This window comes from Poecilia reticulata, chromosome 7, assembly GCF_904066995.2.
Source record: "Poecilia reticulata chromosome 7, P_reticulata-male-v2, whole genome shotgun sequence".
In the NCBI taxonomy this organism is placed as follows: Eukaryota; Metazoa; Chordata; class Actinopteri; order Cyprinodontiformes; family Poeciliidae; genus Poecilia; species Poecilia reticulata.
The window spans coordinates 20,034,216-20,058,372 of record NC_088836.1 but is presented as its reverse complement, the minus strand read 5'-3'; the positions used below and the strand labels follow the sequence as shown (position 1 = coordinate 20,058,372).

The following is a 24,157-nucleotide window of genomic DNA, read 5'->3' as shown; positions in this document are numbered from 1 at the left end:
ACACCAAATATTACTTCCAAAAAGTCCTGTAAGATTGCAGTGTTGCATGCATTCATATTCAACCCCTTCGCTCTTTCATTCCAAAATAACAGCAAATGCAAACAACCAGAAGCCACTTAATTAGTTAAACACGTCCACATTTGAGAAATGAAATCTCAGAATTGTTAGAGAGCATTGATCAACAAACCGCAAGCAGAGCCAGGAACACATGAGACAGATCAGAGATTAAGTTGTAAAGAGGTTTGAAGTAAGATGAGTTTATGAAAAAAAATACACATTGGACAAAGCACTGCTAGATTCATCGCTATGTCCAGCTGTACGACACAACTGTCCAGCTAAACCAGAAGGAAGGCAATAAACACAGAAACAGCCGTCAGGGGTCATGGGAACTCTGGGGAACCTGCAGAGATTGACACCTCATGTAGGAAGAAATGTAGACAGGACAGCCATTAACCATTCACACCACAAACATTGCATGGAGAAGAAAACATTTGTGCAAGACAGCCATTAGAAATTCTGTTCATAGCTTGCCACACAGTAGACACAGCAACAAACACGTGGCAAAAGGTCCTGTGGTCAGACGAGATTAAAACTGAACATTTTGGCCAATGTGTAAAATGTTATGTATGGCCCCCATCCATCTCCCTTCCCTCAGCCTAACCAGTGAAATGTGGTGGTAGAAGAACTGTGCTTTGCTATTTGGCAAAGACAAGAAAACTTGTCAAATATAATAGGAAGATGGAAGAAGATCAACTCTGGATTAATGAAAGAAAAGCTGTTAGAGTCCGCAAAAGACTTGAGAGTCGCTGGGCAGAAGTTTGACTCCAGCTAGAACAATATCCCTAAACAATCAGGCAGAGCATCATTATTCTGGTTTAGATAAAATAGTTTTGTGTTATGGTCCATTTAAGTACAGGCTTAAATCCAATGAGGAAGTTCTAGAAGTCCTGGAAAATCAATCTTTGAAGATGTTACCCATCAGACTGACTGACTTGAGCTGTTTTGCAGAGACAAATGACAAAAAATATTTTGCTTTCTAGATGAACCAAGCTGCTGGAGAGGTTACTGGAAAGATGTAACCCAAATAAATGCAGCTAAGTGTGATGCAGCAAAGAACTGACTGATGGAAACTGGGTACAAACACAATTTATTTTCGATTTTGTGTTGGTCTATTATCTAATAAACCTATGTAATACTTTGGCATTTATGGTTATAACATGACATAATTAGTTTAAAGAACAGGTTTTTCCAAGAAAAGGCCACCTGACAAATACCACTAAAAGACCTAATGTCACGAAGAAAAAAAATCCTTCATGACGCAAAAAATTATCTTAATTTAATAAAGCATTTCTGCTTGATTGAGAACACTGCATTCATCTGATGAGCGTTTTTACAGCACAGATATTTTTGTGCACAATGCTCGCTGTGTTTGCAGCAGTCTAGATGCCATTCCTTTCCAAACTGATGTTTCCTCTTCCAGTGAGACTGCAGGAAACTCTGTTGAAGAGAAAGAAAAGAGTCATTCAGGCAGTCAGATGTTTCCATCTGATGAAAACAGGCAAGGATGAAATGAATGAATTGGCATTGCGAGAGTCTGCTCAGTGGATCTGCAGCTCGTACTTTGAGTCGGTGCTCTGATCTCGTTGCTCTCAGCTGCAACGAGCCAACTAAATCTTTCTTATTGAACTAGACATTAAGATGGCTATTTCCTCTTCTAGTGAAGAAGAATTTATACGTACAAATCACCAACCAACTGTTAATTATAAGCTGATGCATCGGGCCTGATGAGGAGCTTTCTGTATTTATATTATGTGTCGCTTTGCTTTATTTGCAAGCCAAAATTCTTGGCCACAGGTACAGTGTTTGAAGAAAAATAATCCCTTGATTTTTGTACGTTAATTTGAAATTAAGCATATGAGAGCTTGATTGCGCAACACAAAGCGATATTGATTGGGCTGCTGCGAGTTACAGTTGTGTTTACGTTGTAATTTTCTGGTGCACAACATTAGTTTATACTGGAAGCGAGAGCAGCAGACCACCCGACATCATTATGTTGAAGCTTACACAGGATCTACTTTGCCAGCTAGCATAAATATTAGTATTCAAATCTCACCACATCATAAATAACAAGCATAGAAATGTTACAATGCATCACGAGGCACTTGTCAAACAAGCTACAGGAGAAAAAAAAGAAGCTTCATCTGCTACCAGAGATTCATTGAAAGTGAAAAATAACCTGGACTTTTGGCAGAAAACTGCAGATTGTCCTACTTTATTTTATTTATTTTTTCTGTAATTATCAGTGAATTACCTTTATTGTAAATTATCTATTTTTAACCAATGCAAAATGTAAGATTGATGGAGGATGAGGGCTTCATCATACAGCAATTAAACTGCTCTGACATTGAGCATGCTGCAGCAATGGGTTGTTAATGAATATGTAATGGAAAAATCAGAAAAAAAAAACTTTGACGCAACATGTCTCTGAATTGTTTTATAAATGAGTGGCGTGCAATAGGTTGCTGAAGTAGTGAGACATTACAGTGGTACCTGTGGGTCCCAAACCTGGTCCTCAAGTCCCTGCACCCTGCATGTTAGACGTGTCTCTGTCCCAGCACATCTGATTCAAATGATTGTATGACTTCCTCTGCAGTCACCAAATGTTAATCACCCATTAAGTTAAGTCAGGATGTTGGAAGCACCTAAAACATGCAGAACCAGGGCACCTGAGGACCACGTTTGGGAACAATTGACCTTTAGCTTTCTGGTAGTAAAAGATGAGCAACAACTGGCTTATTCATCATTTGGTTGAGGACGTTTCAAATTCTGTAATCCAATTTCACTCTGACAAGATTGTTCGTCCGATGCTTATTAACTTCTAACTGGGGTGTTGTTGCTCTTTTTCCAAGAACAGATGGCCTCTTCTTGTTTGAAGACCTTCCCTGGCAGTAAATATCAGTACATACCTAAGAAGAACAAGAGCGGTGACACAGAGGGGGGATAAGTGTGTGTGTGTGTCTGTGCGAACATTGTGAAATGTCGTTCCATTCCCACACCTGCCTCTTTATGACTTCATATCCTCAAGGTCCTATTGTGGAAACAGAAACGGTTTCCATCACAGGAAGACCTGTTTGACCCTGTGAAAACAGTGAAAATGTCCCCTGTATTTGACAATCCGAAATGATTACAGTCATTTAGGGTTGGAATGTCACTATTGGAAGTCGCACTGTAAGGTCTAGGTTACGTTCCCTAGGCTATTTGTTTGTGCTCTTCAGTCTGAACCGCAAACAACCTAAAATGTGCAGTAGCGTGCTCAGTGAAAATAAACATGGGTGATAATGGTAGAGCACGTATTAAAGCTGTTGTCTAACTGGATTCAGCAAATTAGCAACTTAGTCCTCATGATCGTCAGCTACGGTTGTTGCGTTTCTTCCTGTTTTCACGTTTCAGGATGCAGAATAATGCACATCTAGAGACAATTTAGAGAGACCAAATAACTTATCGGTCATGTTTTTGGACTCTAGGATGAGACTGGAGTACCCTCAGAGAAGCCACACATGTATGAGGAAAACAAGCAAGCTCTATGCAGAACCCCAGGTCAGGATTCAAACCCAGGACCTTCTCGCTGCAAGGTGACAGAGCTACCAACTGTATCACTGCAGATATGCTTTGGTTAATTGCCATGTTGCAGGCTCTAGTTCTACTTCAGCTTCCATCTTTTCTTTTTTTTTTTTTTTATACAGATCTTATATTTTCTTCAAGCTCCCTCAGATATATTATTGAATTCATAGTGGATTTTATGATGTTGAGCTGTTCAGCTCCTGCCATGGCAGCTTTGGCTCCATATGTCACAGCTGGTACAAAGTTCTGTTTCTGGGTTGTTGTATTTGATTCATGCCAAGCATGTCCTCTGTTCTAATGTGCAAACAAGATGCTCTTATTTTCATTTACCCAAAGAAAATAGTTCTTGAATTGTAGTCTGCCTACAGGTGTAGCGATGGCAGTGGAGAAAGTGAGCAGAGCCTCTGAGTCCATGTTGGCCACAATTTCAAATATCAAATTGACATGAACAGCTGCCTCTTTCAGCCTGGCACTTCTCTCTTTGCAGTGGAAGATGGCATTTTCAGGTAATCTTCATATTGTCAAACTGGAGCATTACATATATCACAGGCAAACTTTTGCGATTGGGTAAAATTAAAAATTTAAATAGAGTCCACACCTCCAGGAAATAATTGTTTCTCAATAGCTGAGAGAAACGATTGTACACAAAACAAAAAGCGTAGGACAAGAGGCTGGTTTTTAACCGCTCAACCCCTTTCCAGACTCATGAATGCATTTGGACAGATCACATGATTTGAACAGTGTTGAGTTTTAGGCCACATCCCCTTGGTTACAGAATACCTGTTTCAGGTTTAGGTCTGAAAACACACTCTGCTCAACTATTATTTTGCCATTTCAACTTGTATTAAAAGAAGAAAAAAAACTGACAAATATTTAAAGAACAATCACTTTCTGTTTATCATGGAACTATGATCTCAAAGGGTTGAACTGTTCTAGATGAAAGTCTGTTTTATTGTCACTTTTTCTTTAGCATTTTTTTTGTTATAAAAAAGACTGAGAGTGACATTAATTCACAAATATGGCCAAATAGCAGAACAACTTACATTTACTTCACTTAGATTAGTTAAGGTTGGGATTGCTCACCTGAACTGAGTTGGACTCCTTATGAAACAAAGTTGCTTTTCGAGTCTGAACATTGTTTAAAAATCTACCAATTGGTGAGTAAAAACACTAGTTTCCCTTCATATACGTCTTCTTCACCGCTGCTCAAATGTTCTCTATTTGTACAAATCTAACATTTGCGCTGTAAAAGTTGGCAAATGTTGGGAACAGTTCATTTAAAGGCCAGACGAATGAAACTAATTGCGTTGTGTCCTGTTTTGCCAAATTTGACTCATTAAATTTGTCTCTCATCACTGCAGAACTGTGTGCAAAGACTGCAGAACAGGATGCCAGTCTCATTGAGAAACACCGTGCGACAAAGATAATAAAATACCACAACCTGTGACGAATAAAGCACAATCTGTTGTCACTGTTTAACTGATACTCGAATATGTCCTCCATTAACAAATGTTCAAAGCCTCCAGAAAGGTTTGATGCATCTGTTCTGATATTTAAAATCAGGTTATGTAGAGCAGATGAGGATACTTTACTAAAACTACTCACAGATGTCGCACACAGGATACTCATTAGGTACTGGGATACAAAACAAAAAAGAAAACCATTGTTGAAAAAAAAATCCAGATGTATAGTTACCAACTCTGTTTTAGTTCTAAGCTTAACAATTTTGCATGTTCAGAGTACAGGATATTTGCATGCACTTTCAGTTCTGCCAAATAAAGCAATAATCACCTTAATCACCTTTGTATTGATTTAAACTTAAACTAAATGTAACATCTGATAAACAGACACTGCACCTTTAGATAAATTACAGCCTTCTCTCACCCATCTGGACTGTCTGTTTGCTCAGACCTCTGTAAAATACCTTCCCTCCTTTTCTTTGAAAAGCAGTACTTCGGTGCACCACTGCTTGCCAAACCGGCCAGGTTTTGAACAGCTTCCTTTAGAGCTGATAAAAGAAACCAGGACATGATTTCACACTGCAAGGCATGCCTTGGAATAGCACAAAGGAATCTGAAAGGGACTATCAATCAAACCTTCTGTTTGAGGCTCTGATTTCATTTTTATTCGACCTTCTAGCAGTTATGAAACCTGAGTCCTCAATCCCTGGTTCAGTTTGAGTGGCTTTTGTTCAGTGGTCAGGAAGTTGACCACTTGTGTGATGTCTCTTGCAAACTAGAACTGCGGTTTTCTCTTTCACATCAACCTGCAAATGCAGAGTAAATAGACGAAGTTCAATGATGGACAGTCAGCACGAAGGTGAGAAGGATGTCGCCAAGCAGCCGTTTAACGAGAAGATTAGACGGTCGCTTCTTCCATGCCTGTCCTCTCTATATGGCTTTGACTGTATTTTTCATCTGAACATCCTTTCATAATTCAGTTGTGAGAATTAAAATGTTGCTTCACCTCTGATCTGAGTATTAGCTTCTTTGAATGTCTTGAAATTACAACAAAAATCACAAAGTATTGTTTGGGATTGTAAGTGATAGACCGACAAAAAGTATCGAATAATTGTGAAACACAAGGAAAAGGAAATGTATGGATATTAAATTAAGATGGTGTGAATATGGAGGCCACCCTTTCACATTTTCCTTTGTAACAAATTACGGAACCATGTAAAAGACCAGAGCTGTATCGTGAGAAAAAGTGAAACAGTTAAAGGAGATTTCATATTTTTTCAAGGCAGTGTACAGCATTCGGTTTTAAATCCTCTGTTGATTTAAGTTAAAGTTTCAGGTTTAGCTTCAATTTCCGCATCAAAACCCCTCGTCGAGGGATGTAAAGAACCCTTGTCTTTTTTACCACTTTGCTTGGATTGCAGAAATTTTATCCTGGGTCGTTTTTCTAAAATTTATAGAGCAACAAAGCCTCTTTGATCAAACATTAGCACCTAAAATTTAAGAAGTTTCCCCTGAAAACCAAGAGGCACAGAGGGCAGTAAAGCCTGAATTTGAAAATCAAACAGAAAGGCAGTATAGCACAAGCAGGTGGCCGGGTGTGCAAGTTGACCGAAGATCTTGTTAGGATATTTAATGACTGACTGCAGTGAAGCAAGGAGGAAGTCTATTGTGTCCAGCTCTGCAGCGTCTCGGCAACACACATGGTGTTGCACATTGGGATATATTTCATGCACAGCTGCTACTGTAGGAGATGAAGAAGGAGGGGACAAAATGGGCAAAGGCACAAAATCTTTAAGAAATTAAGGAGGGGAAAAATATACAAGAAAGAAAAACAGGGCAACAAAAAAATACAATCAAAATAAAATAAAATCTTTTAATCTGAACTTTCTCTGTGTTGATGAGGGAAAACAAATAATAAAAGCAGTGACCAAATGACGCTGCCACTCTGTTCCCTCAGCACACAGAGTGAGTTAGGGTGGGATATGCAAATACCGGCTGTCTGCCTGCCCCTTTCGAGGCTGCAGAGCAGCACGCTGCTTCTTGTACTCACACACACACCCTCACTCGTGCAGAGAGCCGATTGCCGGGAGGGTCGAGCCATGTTGGCAGGTCTTGAACAATCTTGCACGTGTGTATATGGAGCTTGAACTTTAGATGCTTTCTTCCCTTATCTTCTTCTTTCTTCTGCTCTCCTCTTCCTCCTCTCCCCTCCTCCTGATCACCTTTGGGTTGTTTTCCTTGCCTTTTTTCCCTTCCCTCCCCTCTTCATCCTCTACGCCTTTCTGACTTGCATGTTCGGTGTGCTCAGACCTTCTTTTTGCATTACTTGGAAAATTGAAAGTGCACACGGGACAGGATGCTATAGCAGTTTGGGCTCCATGTCTCCTTCAGGGTCCACTAAAGAAAACAAGACTCCAACTTGTGGCAAGAGATGACTTTAAATACAGTGATGTGGAACTAAAGCTGACACTTTTTTAACCTGTCTGCATCACCAGGCACTTGCTTTTTTGAGACTCTGGGACTGATCAGGCATTTTTTTTTTTTTTAAACCACAACAATGTGGAGCAAACTGTGCCAGCTTTCAGCACATATCTTTCTCTTGGGAGTGATGCTGTCTGTGGTGAACAGCAAAGGGACTTTGTATGGAGGCCACATCAACCCGTTCTATGGAAGCAGATACAACCTCTACAAAGCCGGACTCAACCCTCAGTACTCACCAAACAAGCCTATGACCCGCCACAAGTAAGTGTCCATTACAGCTAATAATGTTTTCCCCTACCAGATGTTTAAACATGAGCCTAGACTACAAGCTGGAGCCAGCCCATGCTGAACATCCACCGACAGAGCCGTGCCACCAGAGAGTTGCAGAAACATTGGCTCCAGTTAGGGTTTAATTGACATTTCTGCGGCTCAAACCTAAACACAATCCGCGGCAGGGGGTAAAAAGCAGCAACATGCTCGCCGTGCCACAGAAACAAAGTCATCATTATGGTCGTTATGATGCAGCAGAGTGAACGATGGGATCCCTTGCAGTGAACAGGAACTGTAAGAGGAAGGCGTCGGTGGCAGAGACTGACAGCGCAGCTGGATGCTTGCTGCCAGAAGGGAGTGGCACAAAGGATTTCCAGTCAATACTAAAACAATAACACTGTGGGCTTATGTTTGTTTCCTCTGATGAATTCTCTCCCTATCCACACAAATACGTGAGGTGCTATTACTCAGTCGTATCTAATGAATAGAAAACAATCTGAATGAACACAGCCGGCTATGAGATGATATTAAATAGACATCACCTGTGAGGTTAATTAAAGTTTGCACATATGTTTGTGTAGATAGAGGTGACTGCCTGACCTGCAGATTTTTTTTTCTAATTTTCTTCTTCCCTTTTTCTCCTCCCCCTTTTCCTTGTGTGCTTGGCTTCCCACCATTACTGTTATGTCTTTGGACAGCTCCCCAGCTACCTGCTGCTCCACTCAAAATGCCCCAGGAGACTGCTGATAGTCCAACCTTAGTTTATTGGCTCTCCTACATTAAATATGCCTCTCCTCATCCTGTACCAGTAAAGGGAAAGCTCAGGATTTTGGAAGCGATCTCCTGTATAAAAGGTCAAAGCAGTTAATATCATACCTGCAGAAGATAACTCTCTTGGGTTTTTCATTTGGTGTAAATCCAGACTGATTGGTCCCCGAGGTTGAAGCCAACAGCTTGATTGAAAAAGAATCAAAACCGAGAAGGACTTAAAACAACTATCTTAAAACCACTTCAGTTTGGTGAGATGCTGTTTCGAAGCTCGCAGTACAGAACTTTGTTGGGATAATAACCTCATAAGCAGCCAAGTTAATGTTGATGTGAACACGGTTGTTCTGTTTTCCTCTTTTGGGATGTGCACTATACAAATGTGCAAAATGAGAAGTGAGCCGAATTTTGATGTTACATAAAAAAATAAATAAAGGGGGACAGTTCAACCTGCATTAAAAGGTTAGTTAAGGATTTTTAAAGGGGTGTTCGGCTTAAAGGTTATAAAGCTCATTAACATTCTTTTAAAATGCATTAGATCATTTTCCTTGTGCCTGCTGCTAGTATAAATCTCCATTAGTTGTTGCTGGGGGCTGAAGCTAACAAGTTCTGTGAGAGAAGCCAAGACCAAAACAAACTTCTACCATCTTAAAACAATTTTTACCCAACCTTACTTTATTGGCTCTCCTACATTAAATATGCCTCTCCTTATATGCAAGTACTATTTTATGAGCCTTGAAACATATCAACACATGTATTGTGTGGTTATTTAGAACCTGGCAACCTGCACCCCACTTTTTGCCCAATGACTGCCAGAGATTGGCACCGGCCGTCACTGCCCCTCCCCCACAACCTCAACCCAACTCCGCTAGATTAAGCACGTACAGACAATGGACGGATGGACGGGCGGAACATGTAAAGCATTTTCAAGCAGTAGTAACTAAATAATATGAATAATCACAGTAAACATACGTAAAGACGGTTTTAAGGTTCACAAAATAGTGTCTCTATGAACTGTTCCTGGAAACACCAACTCTGCTTTGGTTTTGGCCTCTCTCACACAACCCATTAGCTTCAGCTGCCAGCATCGACTAGATTTATACTAATGTACAGAGAATATGATCAACTGCAGGTAAGTTATTGAAACAGAACCTTATTTCGTTGCTCCGTTTATTTTGTCCTTGCAAAAGCAAAACTGGATTAGCTCCTCCCATTAACTTGAAATTTAACGTATATAAAACCCTATAAATTAGTATAATGCATGTTTCAAAAGAACAAAAACATACATCATGTTCGTATTATTATTAATTGGGAAAAGTAAGTGACCACATTGCTGATGGAGTTATCCAAACAAAAGCTCTGTCACGGGAGCTTTTAAACAGCATCACACCAGCATGCTCCAAATTACTAACACGTGCAAGCATTCAGCTTTTTATTTAGGTGGGGACCAACCTTCAGCCCCTCAGCATTGAGTGCATGCTTTTATAAAGTGACAGGGCTCACACAGCTCTGAATATAACCTGTTATTATTAGAGCTGCCAAAGCTCCAGTGACAACTTGCAAAACAGCAAACGGGTAGATTTTTAACAAACGTATAAAGAAAGCAAGATTCTTGCTTCACTCTGACCGTTCTCAGGTCTTTACTGTGAGCTCTGCATCTCGCCTTTCATCAGCTCGTAGGAAGCTGCCATTCAGTACGAGTTTCCAACGTAAATAGCAAGCGCTGAGTTTTGACATTGACTCAATAAAAGCTGAATTGACATTAAAAAATCATTGATTTTTTTTAATTGGTGTTACATCAGCGTTTATTAATCAAAAATTAAAATGTAACAGTCCGTAGAGTTTTGACCCTCAGACCTTTGGGTGTTTTTAGCATCACTCCACACATCTGCAGCATGCCAGTGTCATAAGACAGAAGCATCCATTAAGGAGCTCATCATCATTGTGCCAAATCTATTTCTATCTTGGAAACTATTTCATGCCTGATTCTGCGTATTAACTCATTTACCAGCACTTTGAATTGCCTTGTTGCTGAAAATGTACTATATAAATTAAATTACCTATTTACCTATCACATGCTTGTGTGTTCTGTAGGCAACTCTCTATACATTTTTGAGCATCAGTAGGCATTGTTTCTCAACATTCATGCCCGTGAGTTTAACAATGATGTTTATCGAGAGCTGATGTCCTTGTTGGAGCAACAGTGCCCAAGGACGTGTAAGTGTCCGACAGACACTTGTGTTACGAGAGCTCAGATGTTGTCGACCTGACTGCTCAGTGGCTTAATAATAACACTTGTTCTGCAACTCGTACGCAACATTATCTCCAACTGCGTAAATATTTAATAATGTCTGTAGATTTGAGATGCGTTGAGGAAATCTCCAAGGTCAAACCTTTTCTGTTTCTTGCTGAGCACACAGTCACATTTTACGACACACATTCCTGCTGCTGAAATATTTGGGAGTCCTCAGCTTGGTTTGTCGTCACTTTCAATTATCATCTATGTTTTGGCAGCAAAGCGAGTGATTTGATTTCACAGTCATTTCTTTCATTCAATGCGACCACTTGCTGCTGTGAGACAATTTATGGTCCTGAAAGCCTCTGACAGTGACATCTTAGACGGCTTAGACACTGTATCTCTCCCTGACTCTACAGCAAATGTTAGGATATTCTTCTCCTTCTGTTTTAAAGTTTCGTTTTATTAAAACAGAGACACAATAAAGTAATTGCATGTGAAGATTCTCATCCTCTCTACTGTAAAACAGTGGAAGAATAACTGAATACAGAAGCAACAAACAAGTCATTTGAAAAAAAAAAAAAAAGAAGGGTTTTCCCTATATCATCTCGAATCCTGGCAGTTGTTGGGTGTCACGTGTAACCACCGATCGGATTTGAGTTATATCTGTGGGTTTTTGGGTGATGTATAGGACAGAGATCAAGGGGCAAAGGTCAGGAAGCTGATAGAGGTTAGAGGTTGTGGGTTGCTCTTGTAAGTTTGGGTTGAGTGCCCAGTGGAGGACGGGAATGGAGCCAGTCTCCTGCTAAGAATTACAAAGACTGGGCAGTAAAGTCCCAAGCTCCCTTTAACCAAGTTATTAATCAAACTTCAGGCTTTTTCTGGTGCAACTTAAAGGCTTTCGGCGCACCAAAGAAACGGAGGCAATTTCTAATTCTGTGTTTTACCTCTCAATGAACGTAAGATGATTCAAATGTTCCGGATAGCTTTGATTTTATCACGGAAGAAATAACTCTACTTCCCCTGTTGCTCTAATTGAGGCTTTTGTGTGGTTTCGGCAGCTGCATCTGGTATTTAGTCAGGTTTACACTCAGGAGGTCCCATCTGGATTGCAAGTTTTGTGTAAGAGTTGGTTTTTGATTTTCTGTTATTGCGGCACAACGGATGAAAGGCAGGAAAAAACACGGATGACGCCCATTACCTTTTCTATGACGTATCACATCATATTGCCACATTGAGACCAGTTGTTTAGGACACTTCTGTTTGATGAAGAAAACTGCAGCAGAGAGCCACTCAGAACCAGTTCTTACCTGTCAATAGGAGTCGTTCATTTCAGACGAGGAATCGGAGTAAAGTGAATGCAATTGGCTGGACTTCCTATTGCCATCATTTGATCAACTGGATTTAATTATGTAGCACTATAAAAGGATCAAATTTGAACTACGTTTTAACCTGACAAAGGTGCAAATAATTCAGGTAAGGTGTGATGCTGAATTTGTTTGGAGTTTAGAGGACAGGTACTTTGAGATGAGCTGTTTAGGAATAGAAAGGTGTCCCTCTGTTCAAACAAAAAAATAGTAAATCTCCAAAAAAGTGAACAAATGAATCATGCTATGAATCTTAACATCTTGTTTACTAAACATCCTTCAGGATTTAAACAACTTTATTCTCTAAATTTTTCCGTCCATTTCCCATTCTTGACAGCCCGTTCTTCTTTCCAACGTATAAGCTGCAAATACGCCAAAGGATATTGTTTCTGAAGATTTAGCTGATTATCCTGGATATTAAGATGTAATTATTTTTGGCATCAGGTTGAGGTCTTTGGTTACTGTGAGCACTTCTGCGCACATGGTGTCCACATTAAGTAAATAGCCAGAGGACTACTGTCAAAAACCCAAAGAAATGAGTAAAAATCTGTTTTATAAACAAGGAAAAACTAAATGATTCCCCCCCCCCCCTTTTAAGGGATTGCGTTTTAGTTCTGTTTATCTATTTTAATTACAGCAACAAGAAAACTGAGCTCTGTCTCTTAAAATGTCAAAGTCTGTGCAGAGTTGGTGAATGAAAAGGTAAAAATCAATTGAGATTCACATTGTGCTTTCAATGAAAGGCTCAGTTCTGTCCTACAGCTACGATGTGTACCCTGCTCTTGTTTTCAAGCATTTTTATTCAGTGACTGAGAAGCTTATATCCCACACAGTAGCTGCAGTGAGTCTAACTAATCTAATAATACTGTTTAAACACATTTTTCTTCCACAGACATAAAACGTAAAGCAGATTATGTGCTCTGGGAAATGCCTAGGGATAAAGTGAAGCAGATTTTTTTTTTCTAACTTGGGCATCTTTGCCTCTTCCTGCTCAAAAAAAAAAAACCTGCCTAAAAGAAGTAGAGAAGGACTACGCTGTTCAACAAATCCATGAGCTAATAGATAACATGTAATACCTCTATTAGCAATTACAAAAGTTGGGAATTGAAATAAAAAGCACATATTTTTGAGGTGTAATAATGGAAGGTGACTTGGCTGACATTTTCCTCCGAATGTCAGACGGATCCCCCAAGGTTTTAGAGCTGGGAGTATCTTTGACCTCCATCATTAGCCAGGAGAAGCCTCAGTCAACCAGACCGTAGAGCTTGAAGATACGCCAGCTGGCGTCATTAAAAGCATTTATGAAAAGAGATGGGCCCTGGAGGAGATTTGTTAGCCTATAGACACAGCTGCTGAAGGCCTTATAAAAGATTGCATGGGTTCCTATCAGCCCCCAACCAGTCGTAAATCTGTCCGAGCCGACAGCGGTGGCCCGGGTTCAAACAGTCGGGGACCCCTGCAGGTGAGAGCGTGGAAGATGAGCCACCGAGTGTCACAGTATCAAAACAAACAGAGGCTGATGATGGGGTAACACATGGACGCCAAGCGGAATCTCAATCAGAAAGATAAATAATCCAATATCAGTGACAGAGGCCAGCAAACGACTGATATGCAGTCATGCTTGAACAGTTTTTAGATTTTACAAGGAAAAAGGAAGCAATGTGAAATGGAAGGTTGAACATTGAGTTAGGTTGAGCCTAAGAAGCGTAGAGGTGTAATATTTTTCTGACAGTCTTTGACGGCAATTCTGCTTTTTCCCCTATGATGCTGTAAAACTGTTATTTGCTGGACCTTTTGACTAAGGGAGAAGAAGGGAGGTTAAAAAATTCAGTCAGTCGGCGGAAGTGAAACGAAAATGTGCGGTGTGACAGTGAGAACATTTCTGAAGAATAAAGTCAGGTGAGCAGGTATACAGCAGAGGTTACAGAGTTTGGCTCAGTTGCAGAGGTTACAACTGGGTGGTATGTCAACGGTATACACCCACAGTGGACATCTGTTTTTTCTTACCTTTTGGTTGTGTTTTCTTCCAAATTTCAAGAAGACAGCAAGGGAGTTTCTAATAACACATGCTCTTAAAAACTGCTGGGTTAAAAAACAACCCAAACTGGACTATTATGTCAGTCCAATCTTCGGTCAAACATGAATTATATTGGACCATATTTAACAAAACAGACACCAAACAACATACAGTTGGATTAATGTGTTTAAACAGTTTACTATGTCAGGATTTCTAAAATCTAACCTTAACCTATAAAAGGAACCAAACGTTAGAGCAAAGCGAGTTCTCACCAGAATCTTGCAGTTTTTGTGTCTTATTATCCACAAGAAATCAATTATTCATAGTTGGAAAACAGCAGGTCTCCCCTCGCAGTTTTTAGAGTCATTTAGTTTTTTCTCCTGTTTGTGATCCGTTTATGATCAGTGGAAGACATGGTTTGGACTTCCTCTTTCTCTCTCTGCTCTTTGGTCCTGTTCTGCAAGCATGAAGAAAATCACCTAATTAGTAAACAGTTTCCTCCTGCGTGTAATGTCATTTCAATGTGCGTTGTTCTGTGAACGCATGATGTTTTTTGTTAGAGAACATTAGTGAACAAACAACATCGTGACGCCCAACAAACACAGCAGACAGATCAAGGAAACAGCTCTGAAGAGATTTAAAGTTTAAGTGAGGAATATTCTGACAGGGCAATTACCAAGATAAATAACATTAGTGGTTGCACATTGGGTAAATCTAATTGTTAAAACAGGTCACTAAACTCTAAAGGAAGTGGTAAGAAATTAAGCACAAAATAGGTTCTAGAAATGTTTATAATTAAATATAACAGTATGATACAAATACATGTATACAAGTATGCAGATGTAGGGGCACAGAAAAAAATAGTATGAAAACAAGTGCTGTGGTAAAATGAGAACAAATTTGAACTTTTTTGAATGAAAACTTGACACTGAATATTAACCGGAACACAATCACCCCACCATCAAACAAGCTGGTGTATAGCAACATATTGAGGGGACATTTCTCCTCAGCAAGAATGTCCTTTTTTCCCAAAGTAGATTTGATTAAAATCTTGTTTATGTGCAAAGCTGGCAAAGACATTCCCCTCCAAAACTCACAGATTTTATTTTAGAAAACAGTGAGTCCAGGATTCCACTGCATTAGTCACGTCCAATTCAAATATATGACATCCATGTTTCGAGTTGCAATGAGTGAAAACATGGTAGTTGTACGTTTGAGGGGTTTGAACACCTTTGCTAGGTAATTTATACAAACTCACAATCCACTGCACTTGATCAAGTTGTAACAATTTTGAGACACAATTACCTTTTTTTATTTTTTACCTCTGCTCACCTTGTGTGAACAATATTTTTATAAATTTGTTCCTAAATTCTCCCAACACTTGGATCCAGATGAAGACCCCTCAAAATGGAAAAAAAACATTATAGAGCTTGCTCACAAACGGTGCTTGGTCATGTCTCTTATCCCCTAAAAACACACATGAAAAGGTTAAAGGCAAGGGAGAAACTCTGGGACTATTTTTGTATCTGTTATATTTGATCATGCAGTTGAAGAGGGGTGCTTTATTTTGCAAAATTGTTCTTTCGGGACAATCTAGGAATAGATTTTCTGATCTATGTTTTCACCATTGATCTTCACATACTTCTCAGATCACATGGATCTGAATTTTCTTATTATTTTTTCCAAAGTTCCCAGATTAGGGCTTTTCCCAGCTGCAGAACACACAGAGAGCCAAAACAAATGTCTCCCCACCCTGGAGCAGACATGGCAGAAAAAATAAAGTCTAAAGACAGCTCTCAACTTTTATATCCAGGGCTCATATTTTTGAAATCGGGTTTGTGTAGACTGTGCAGGTTTTAGCATATTATTGTTGTCCTTCAAGTAAGAACCCAAATATTGTTTGATACAACAGAGGAGTTGATCTACTGTGCCCAACACTGCAGTGTGGAACAACAAGATTTTTATTGCAACTGATTTTCTTCTTTTTCTCCCATTTTGTCACATAATAATCTCAAACTTGGATGTATTTCATTCTGAAAATATGGGATAAAAATTACAAAAATTCAATACTTTTTTGAAGTGGAAGAAAAATTAAACATGCTATTAAAACAATTCTTACCCCACACACACACAAAAATGGTGATATGCAAATTTAGAGCTAGAGTTTCACTTATTTTTGTTTCTGGAATATCTCAAGTATGGCCAATCTGGGTGGAGCAAGTCAGTAATTTGTAAGTCCCACCATTGATTCTCAATTTTTTATATTAATGTTGATTTTAATTGGCCCATTGTAATCCAGGAATCAGTTTCATTGTCGCTCTGGCCATACATTTATGATTCTTGTCCTGAAGGAAAGTAAACCGCTGCTTTAGTTTCAGACCTATCACAAATTTTATTCCAGGAGTTCCTGGCACTTAACTCCATCTATCTTTTCATCATTTCTGACCAGCTTCTCTCTTCCTGCTGAAGAAAAGCATCCCCAGATCAGATGCCACCAGCAAGTGTCACCATGGCGACAGAGTGCAGAGCTGGATTTCCGCCATGCACAGCAATCTCAGCCAAACTGTTTCCCAGCACTTTACTCGCCTTGGTGTCATTCTTTGGAGTATTGAGGATTAAATATTATACAGAAATGCATCCAAATGACACTGACAACCTCAAACTGTGAAAACAGAGACAGTGATGAGGAATGTGAGAGTCCAGTTTTTCCCTTTCTTCTTCTGGGCTTATGTCTTCTTTGCTGATTGTCAGTTTCAAGGGCTCTACCCTCCAGATGTGCACCTGACAAACAACTCGGCAAACATGCTCACTTTTCACTTCACTCAGCAGCACTCCATACATGAGTGTAAGAACAGGGTCACACACCTCCTGTGATTTATTTACATTACACTAAGCTGCTTTCTGTCAGCTGCTACAAGTACACATGCAAATTTTGCTCAACATTCACACTCTCAAATACAAACTGCAAATGCTCTAGATAAACCTCAGATGTCAAATCTGATTTAGATTATATAACATTTTGCATCGCTGTAAAACGCCCCGAAGCAAGTAGATAAAGGAAAAGAAGAAAAATGGCTGTGTGTGTGTTTCCTCTGAGGCGTACAGAGCAACAGATGACAGCGGAGGGAGAGATCAGTGTCAAAATTTCTCAGAGATCGTAAAAAAAGAGCCTCCAAGTGTGGTCCTGGGTGAAAACAACATGAAATCAGTCTATTAGCGGTGCAGTCACATTCGTTGTACATGTGTCAAGTTGTTTCTTGGAGGATCTGAAGCGAAACCAAACATGTTATCACATTTGTTGTGCAATTTCCATCCACCATACCTACAGTAAACCCCATCTAATAAATCGTTCCAGCCAAATAAATCTGCCTGATTTCTGTTTGTCTGCAGCAACCAGCTGCAGCTGCACATGCGTGAGTCTGAATGCCGCCATCGTACCACATTGGCGCAGGTTGTCAGGGTCGTATGAAAGGAGCTCTCTCATTCCGGCGCCTGCCCTTTCCCATCTGATCCCATTAGCATATGTCAACACTTTCAGAGTGGTGGCACTGAGAAACATTCTGCCCATGCAGTCAGAAAGATTCCAAACTGGTTCTGCTCCCTGAACCTTCCTCAGATCCTCCCTGCTGCATCCAACATGACTATTTATGCCAAAGCAGCTGGGAGGCGATGTTAAGTACCGCATGTGCTGTTAAATAGTCCCCTCTGAATGCAAAAAAAAAAAAAAAAAACACAATTCTTCACATGTGAGCCTGAAGAGTTTGGATCTTCACTTCCCGAGTTGCAGCGAGTCCAAGTGAAAAATTTAACAGTTGCTATAGCTGCACTGGCTGGAAAGAGAGAGTGAGGGGACAGAGGAGGCCCAACTCCAGCATGATGCAACAAGTAGCTGTAGTCAAGTTATTATGTGTTATGTGGATTCTGAGTCCATCTGAAGGACTCTTATCAACCACTCTTTGATGTGTAACTTAATGCAGTGTTACCAACTCATACAATGTTGTCTTTAAACCACTGCTTTAGTTATGGATGATTACATATACAGACTTACAATTACCCAGTTGAAATATTTACATGAAGCAGAACCCCAGCAGATAATTGGATCTAGAGGAACACAATCAGATTTGTCTTTATCAAATATCTTTTTTCTAGCAGAAACATTTACAGTCCTCTGCTATGGGCAGAGTAAAAGTTTCACATAATGTAAACAAGGATCTATGTGCTTGTTTAAAGTGAAACTGACTATTTTGAGAAAGAAAACATTTTGTATGGTGTCCCTCAGGGCTGTTCAGTATGCCAGCACAGTTTTGTTTTTTTGAGCAGGCCTGGAAAAGACTCAGGCACTATAGATAACGGCTAAAATGAATTCTGATCATTATATTGAATATTCCACAAGGTGAACATCAAAAAACAGTCCCATCTTCTGAACTGGTAGTGAAACACTAATTTGAGAGCTTTTTCAATTAGTGGATTTGCTAAAGTGATTTCAGCTGCCGATGCACCTGAGTCTGGTCTACAATTACAATTTGGAGAACAAAGCTTGTGGGATCTAAGTAAAAGCGATTTACGTCTAACTTGCCTTTGTTCTTCACTACGCCTGATTTCAATCTGACATAATTCTTTTATGCCTGCAGAAACCACTGTGCTTACATGGTCCAGAAGAACATCACCTGCATCCTCCAGGATGGAGTGGAAACCTATGTGAAGGCCGAATACACCACCAAGTGCATCTGGGGTCAGAAATGCCCTGTCGTCATGTATGTCAATCAACCTGATCAACAAAATCCAAGCATTTCAAAATGATCTTAAACTAGTGAATTGCCCATCTTAATTCACAATCCTTGGATGTAATGGTTAAAGTGTGCAATTGTGACTTCATGGTTTTAGAAAAACTGCATTAGACAACTGACAGCTCCCTGATATAACCCATGCAAGTGCTGCCCTCCAGTGACCAAATCACATATTGTTTTACAGCTGGAGGTTTTATGCATCTGTGCCAGTTTTTTTGTTTTTTTTTGTTACTATTTTTGACAGCTTACAGGAAAATGTGGAAAATCAGTCCTTAATTTTCAAATTATTTCCCAGTTAAGATGTGGATTACACATTCCCAAACTATAGATCATGTGTCAGTTAACAGATATAATTGAGCTATAACCAAATGGTTTAGTAACCAATGTTGAAAATGGTACTGTATTCGCTCTGATATTATGCAATATGTATTTAAAACACACTGACAGAAACATTTTACTGAACTCTGTCTTCAAAAATGAAAGTTCAATCTGTGAGTGAGTCCGTTAAAGTAGGAGAGTGAGTTTGACTTTAAACAAGATAATGTTAAAGTTGAGCGTTGACCTGAGCTCAATCCTCTGATGCCACACCATTTACACCACAATTTATCTTAATCTCCTAATCTTCCTTTAATCCACGTTTAATCCTATACGAAACAACTTCCTGCATTTTTTTTTTCTCTGTGCCATCTATCCATCTGGAATCTGTGTTCCAAGTTGAATTATTTAACAAACAAAAGCATATTTATACAGCTGAATCATCTCTATGTGCACTGACAGAAAGCATTCTATTTGTATCTCGATTCATTCAGGTACAGAACATTTCACAGGCCAACATATAAGGTGGGGTATAAGACTGTGACTGAACTCGAATGGAGATGCTGCCCTGGTTACTCTGGTGAAGCTTGCCATGATGGGCCCACATCACTACCTGACATCATAGGTCCCCATCGCCCCGGTATTAAGGGATTTCCTCATGGACCAAGACCTCCAGTGGATCAGAAGCCTGGAGGAGCTCCATTGGATCCAGGCAAATTCTTCCCCGGAGGAAAACCTAACTATGGTAAGAAATTAGCCATGGCTGTCTTGTCCAGATACATCTTGTGTATCAAGCTTTTTCTTGAAATTCCAAGTAACAATGCGACTTTTTAGGAGTGACAGGTGAACGTTTGGACCGCATGGAGCTGGACCTACGTCGCCTCACCCAGGCTCTAGAAACCCTCAATGGTATGGTGACTGGCCTCGAGGAGCGACTTCGAACATCCCTCCGAGAAGAAACCAACAAATTACTGGTGTCCCTGCTGCCCAACCCTCCGAGAACACCGGACTCAACGGTGGGATTCGGGGTGATCCCAGATGGATTGGATGGAGGAGGAACCATAACTGGATTTGGAGACTTAGCAGGAAGAGTGACTGAAGTGAGGGATGAGCTGCGAGCCAAGTCTCACATTTTGGAAGAAATCCAGGTATTCTGTCTTGATATGGTATAAAGATTGCAACTATCACAGTTCTTCTAAGATTTTTATTTTTTAAAAAAATGGTATACCTTTTTTGAATATATATGTATTTCTTTAGGGTATGGTCATAGGTCATGATGGCCAGCTGAAGAAACTGTTGGACGGAGCCACAGGCGAACCCATCCCTGGTCCAGGCTCAACCTCTTATCTGGACGAGATCTTGGATGTTAAGTTAGCTGGTGTGAGAGCTGAGATCCTTGATGGCTTTGAACGCCGTCTTACCGGCATGGAGAACCACTGTGAGGAGAAAATTGGGGAGGTGCAGCGGCAGTGCCAAAGGGAGCACTTGGATGGCCAGGAGCAGATGCAGCAATCTCTGGACGGCAGAGAGACTGGCCTTAGGGAGGAGTTGGGCACCTTGCAAGCTCAGATTCAGGGTCTAACTCTGACTGAGAGCTGTTGTGGACAGGTATGGGTGATTTCAGTAAGGTCCGCAATTTCCCAAATTTTGTAATAATAAAAACCTTGATAATTGATTCTAAAAATATATGTTGATAATTACAGGTGAACAGCTTGTCTGAGCGCATGTTGCGGCTAGAAGAATCTGTAAAAGATATAACCGAATCTCAGAGGCAGCTGCAGACGGCCCTCTCTGAACAAACCATTCACATAGAGACCCTAGTCGAGACGCGCCTGGTGGACATGGAAGGAAGACTCAATGCCACCAATGGTGAACTCGATGGGGTTGAAGGGTTTCACAGTGGTCTGGATGGCTTCAAAACCTTGCTTGAAGACAAGTTGAAGACTCTAGAGGAGAGGCTGTTTGTGGCAGTGGAAGAAATAAGCAATGCTACAACTCCTGCTCTACTGGAGGGTCAGGTGGTTCCCGCACTGGAGACAGAGATTGACTCAGTCAGGAGTAGAGTAGAAGGAGACCTGAGTGGAATTCAGAAACAGCTATTAGACCTGGAGCTCCTTTGCACTTCCAATTGTGCCCAGTCCACCCCACAAGGTGAAGCTATCACAGACACCTTAACAGGTGAGGAATGTAAAGGAATGGATAAGAAGATGACAGACCGTTTGGACTCCCATTCTAACCAGCTGAACCACCTAAACAACACCTTGAATAACCTGCTACTTCGCATTGCTCAGGAGGAATCAGAGGGCTCCGTTCAAGGAGAGATCACCCTGCTAAAGGTCAACATAAACTCTGTGAACCGCACCCTCAAGGGCCTGAAGGACTCCATTAGCTTCATTACAACAGAAGTGGGCCACGCTAACTCGTCGTGGGAGCAGAGGGAGCATCAAATTGTCAACCAAGTGCAAGGAATCACCAAACTCATGGGCCATCAGGCTTCCCTACTTGGAGCAAGTGAGAGGCGATTGGCAGAGCTTCGGGGTGAGCTAGCAGCTCTGAAGAGACAGTTGTCAGGGGGGCTACAAGGCTGCCGCAGCACAGCAATGGAGGTGCAGAAAGAGGTAAAGGTCGTTGACAGCAGAGTAAGCCAGGTGGAGAGCCAGTGTAGCAGCCTCGGGGAACTTGCAGAGAGCCTGGAAAGAATCAGGGCAGAGCTGGAGAAACACTCTGTTGCCATTCTGAGCCAGGTGAACGGTACAATGACCTCTCATTCAGAGCAGCAGGATGATCCGAAAGGTGAAGTCCAAGACTTTGCATCCAAGGATGCCACCAAACAAAACAATGACCAGTAGCATTTAGGCTACAGTTTTTATAAGAAAGACTCACTGTATGTGTGCTTCTGACTAGGCCCAAGTGCCTTATTTTTATTTTTTTGCTCCTGCCTCTCCTGTTCAAATAGCATTTGCACAGATGCAAATTATTGCAAGTGGTGAAGGTTATCTCACATAAGCTTCTTTTATCCAGTGGCTCCAGATCAGCTAAACAAGAAAAACTTCTCTCTGATTCTGTAACAAGGCAAAAAATGTTTCCATAGCTGATATATATATATATTTTTTTTTTTGCAGGGCATTTGTTTGTATTTCTCTTGAGTATTATGATTGTGTATGTGCTATCATTTTAACTTATATGAAGTGACTACATAATAATGATGTTAAACTGTTTTTATGGAGAAATGCTAACAAAAGAGAAAAATGCTGCTACAGGTTTCTGCTGACAAGCATACCTGACACCCTCCATATGGATACTAGCCTTGTCTTTAAAAAAAACAAAAAACAAATACTGTATGTCAACTTGGTGCTATGTACATTTCTTTTCATTTTTGTTTTAAATGTGTTTTAAAATTGCTTGCATACATATCTGCTTAAAGAGTTGTCCACATTTCCAGACCCATTGCTCTAAAGTACAAAGATGTTCCACGATTGACCATAAGGGGACAGTGAGAGCACATTTCATGATATTGAAATCAAAATGAAATAAAATCTGAATGTTCAAGACTGGTGCTTTTAGGGTCACTTTTATTCAAAAGATTATGTCAATACTTGAAGACAGTCTACTACGATGAGCTCAGTGTAATTGTTTGGCCTAAGATAACGCATCCATATTGTTGTGTTTGTTAAGAAAAAAGTAAAGTATATATATATATATATATATATATATATATATATATATATATATAAAATAAAACTCTTGTAAGTGGTGATCTGGTGTGAACTCCAAGTGGCTTTTAATCCTCCATTTGATGCATATTCATTTTAACCACTGAAGCAGCATCATGCAAATATATTTCATGATGGAGGTAGATATGAAATGGAAGAAAAACCAATATAACAAAACAGTTATTCTTTTGACTCAGGCAAACTACGTCAGAGGGAAAATTTCCCTTGGCTTAAAAAAAAGCAAATGGTTTTACTTTCACTGAGAAACTGAACAACACAGAGGGATAAGGATAAACACTTCTTTTAAGATCCTGCAAAGAACAGACAGGAATAAGATACTCTTAGTAAAAAAAAAAAAAAAAAAAAAGTGTTGAGGAATATATCTCTAAGCCAGCCAGGTAGTAAAAGACAGTCAAAGGTTTCCATATGAAATTCCACCCCCAGGTTTTCACCAAAAAATAGTTCAGCGTATGGCTAAACAGCAGTGTCAATTCCTCTCAGTGTCTGTTACCACAGAATTAGGCTGTAAATATGGTGGGAATTACAGCAAAGCCAGTTGTCAGGTTGCACTTACTGCAGGTTTCACATAATATCATTGTACAGTTTGAGAATGCAGCATCTTTTATTAATTAACTGCCTGTCAGAATGTAATATGGACCAGAAATATGTCACTAATATACACTGTACGACATGTGGGCCAGAAGAATCTTAGGAACGGCTGCACAGCTGTCACAGACTTAAATAAATTAAAACACGCAAGAAGCTGTGCTCATTTAATGTTTCTCAAACAGTTAGGGAGCATCTCGCAAAAAAAACCCAACAAACTGTCACCGCATGTCACATCAGGCAGACTCAGCCCAAATAAGGGCATGAGGTGAAAATGTGAGAGGTATTACAATGTGTGCCACATCAACAGTTGAGATTCTATATCAATGAGTGAAGCAAGCAAGGAAGTGAGACATGGAATTTAGTTGCTCTTGCAGGCCAAAAGCTCCGTCAGCAGGTCTTCTGTGGGCCGTCAGCACATAGCTTTAAAAGACAACATTTCACAGAAACCAGAACAGGATAAAGTTATTCAGCATAATGGAAGCCAGAGGCTGTACATAAAAAAAAAAAAAAAAAAAA

At 40.1% G+C, this 24,157-nt stretch overlaps 1 protein-coding gene and 1 long non-coding RNA gene across 2 annotated transcripts; one reads left to right on the top strand and one right to left on the bottom strand.

Annotated features, from left to right (window-relative positions):
* Window positions 1-1,314: 1,314 nt before the first annotated feature.
* Window positions 1,315-14,669, bottom strand: LOC108166413 (uncharacterized). Its single transcript, XR_001776763.2, has 2 exons — window positions 14,490-14,669; window positions 1,315-1,497 (listed from the first exon to the last, which is right to left on the bottom strand). It is a non-coding gene; the product is annotated as an uncharacterized LOC108166413 (long non-coding RNA).
* Window positions 6,668-22,870, top strand: emilin3b (elastin microfibril interfacer 3b). Its single transcript, XM_008413903.3, has 6 exons — window positions 6,668-7,823; window positions 18,849-18,971; window positions 19,814-20,064; window positions 20,154-20,467; window positions 20,577-20,927; window positions 21,023-22,870. The coding sequence occupies exons 1-6, from the start codon at window positions 7,639-7,641 to the stop codon at window positions 22,166-22,168; spliced, it is 2,370 nt and encodes a 789-aa protein (XP_008412125.1). The 5' UTR covers window positions 6,668-7,638; the 3' UTR covers window positions 22,169-22,870.
* The last annotated feature ends 1,287 nt before the right edge of the window (window positions 22,871-24,157 follow it).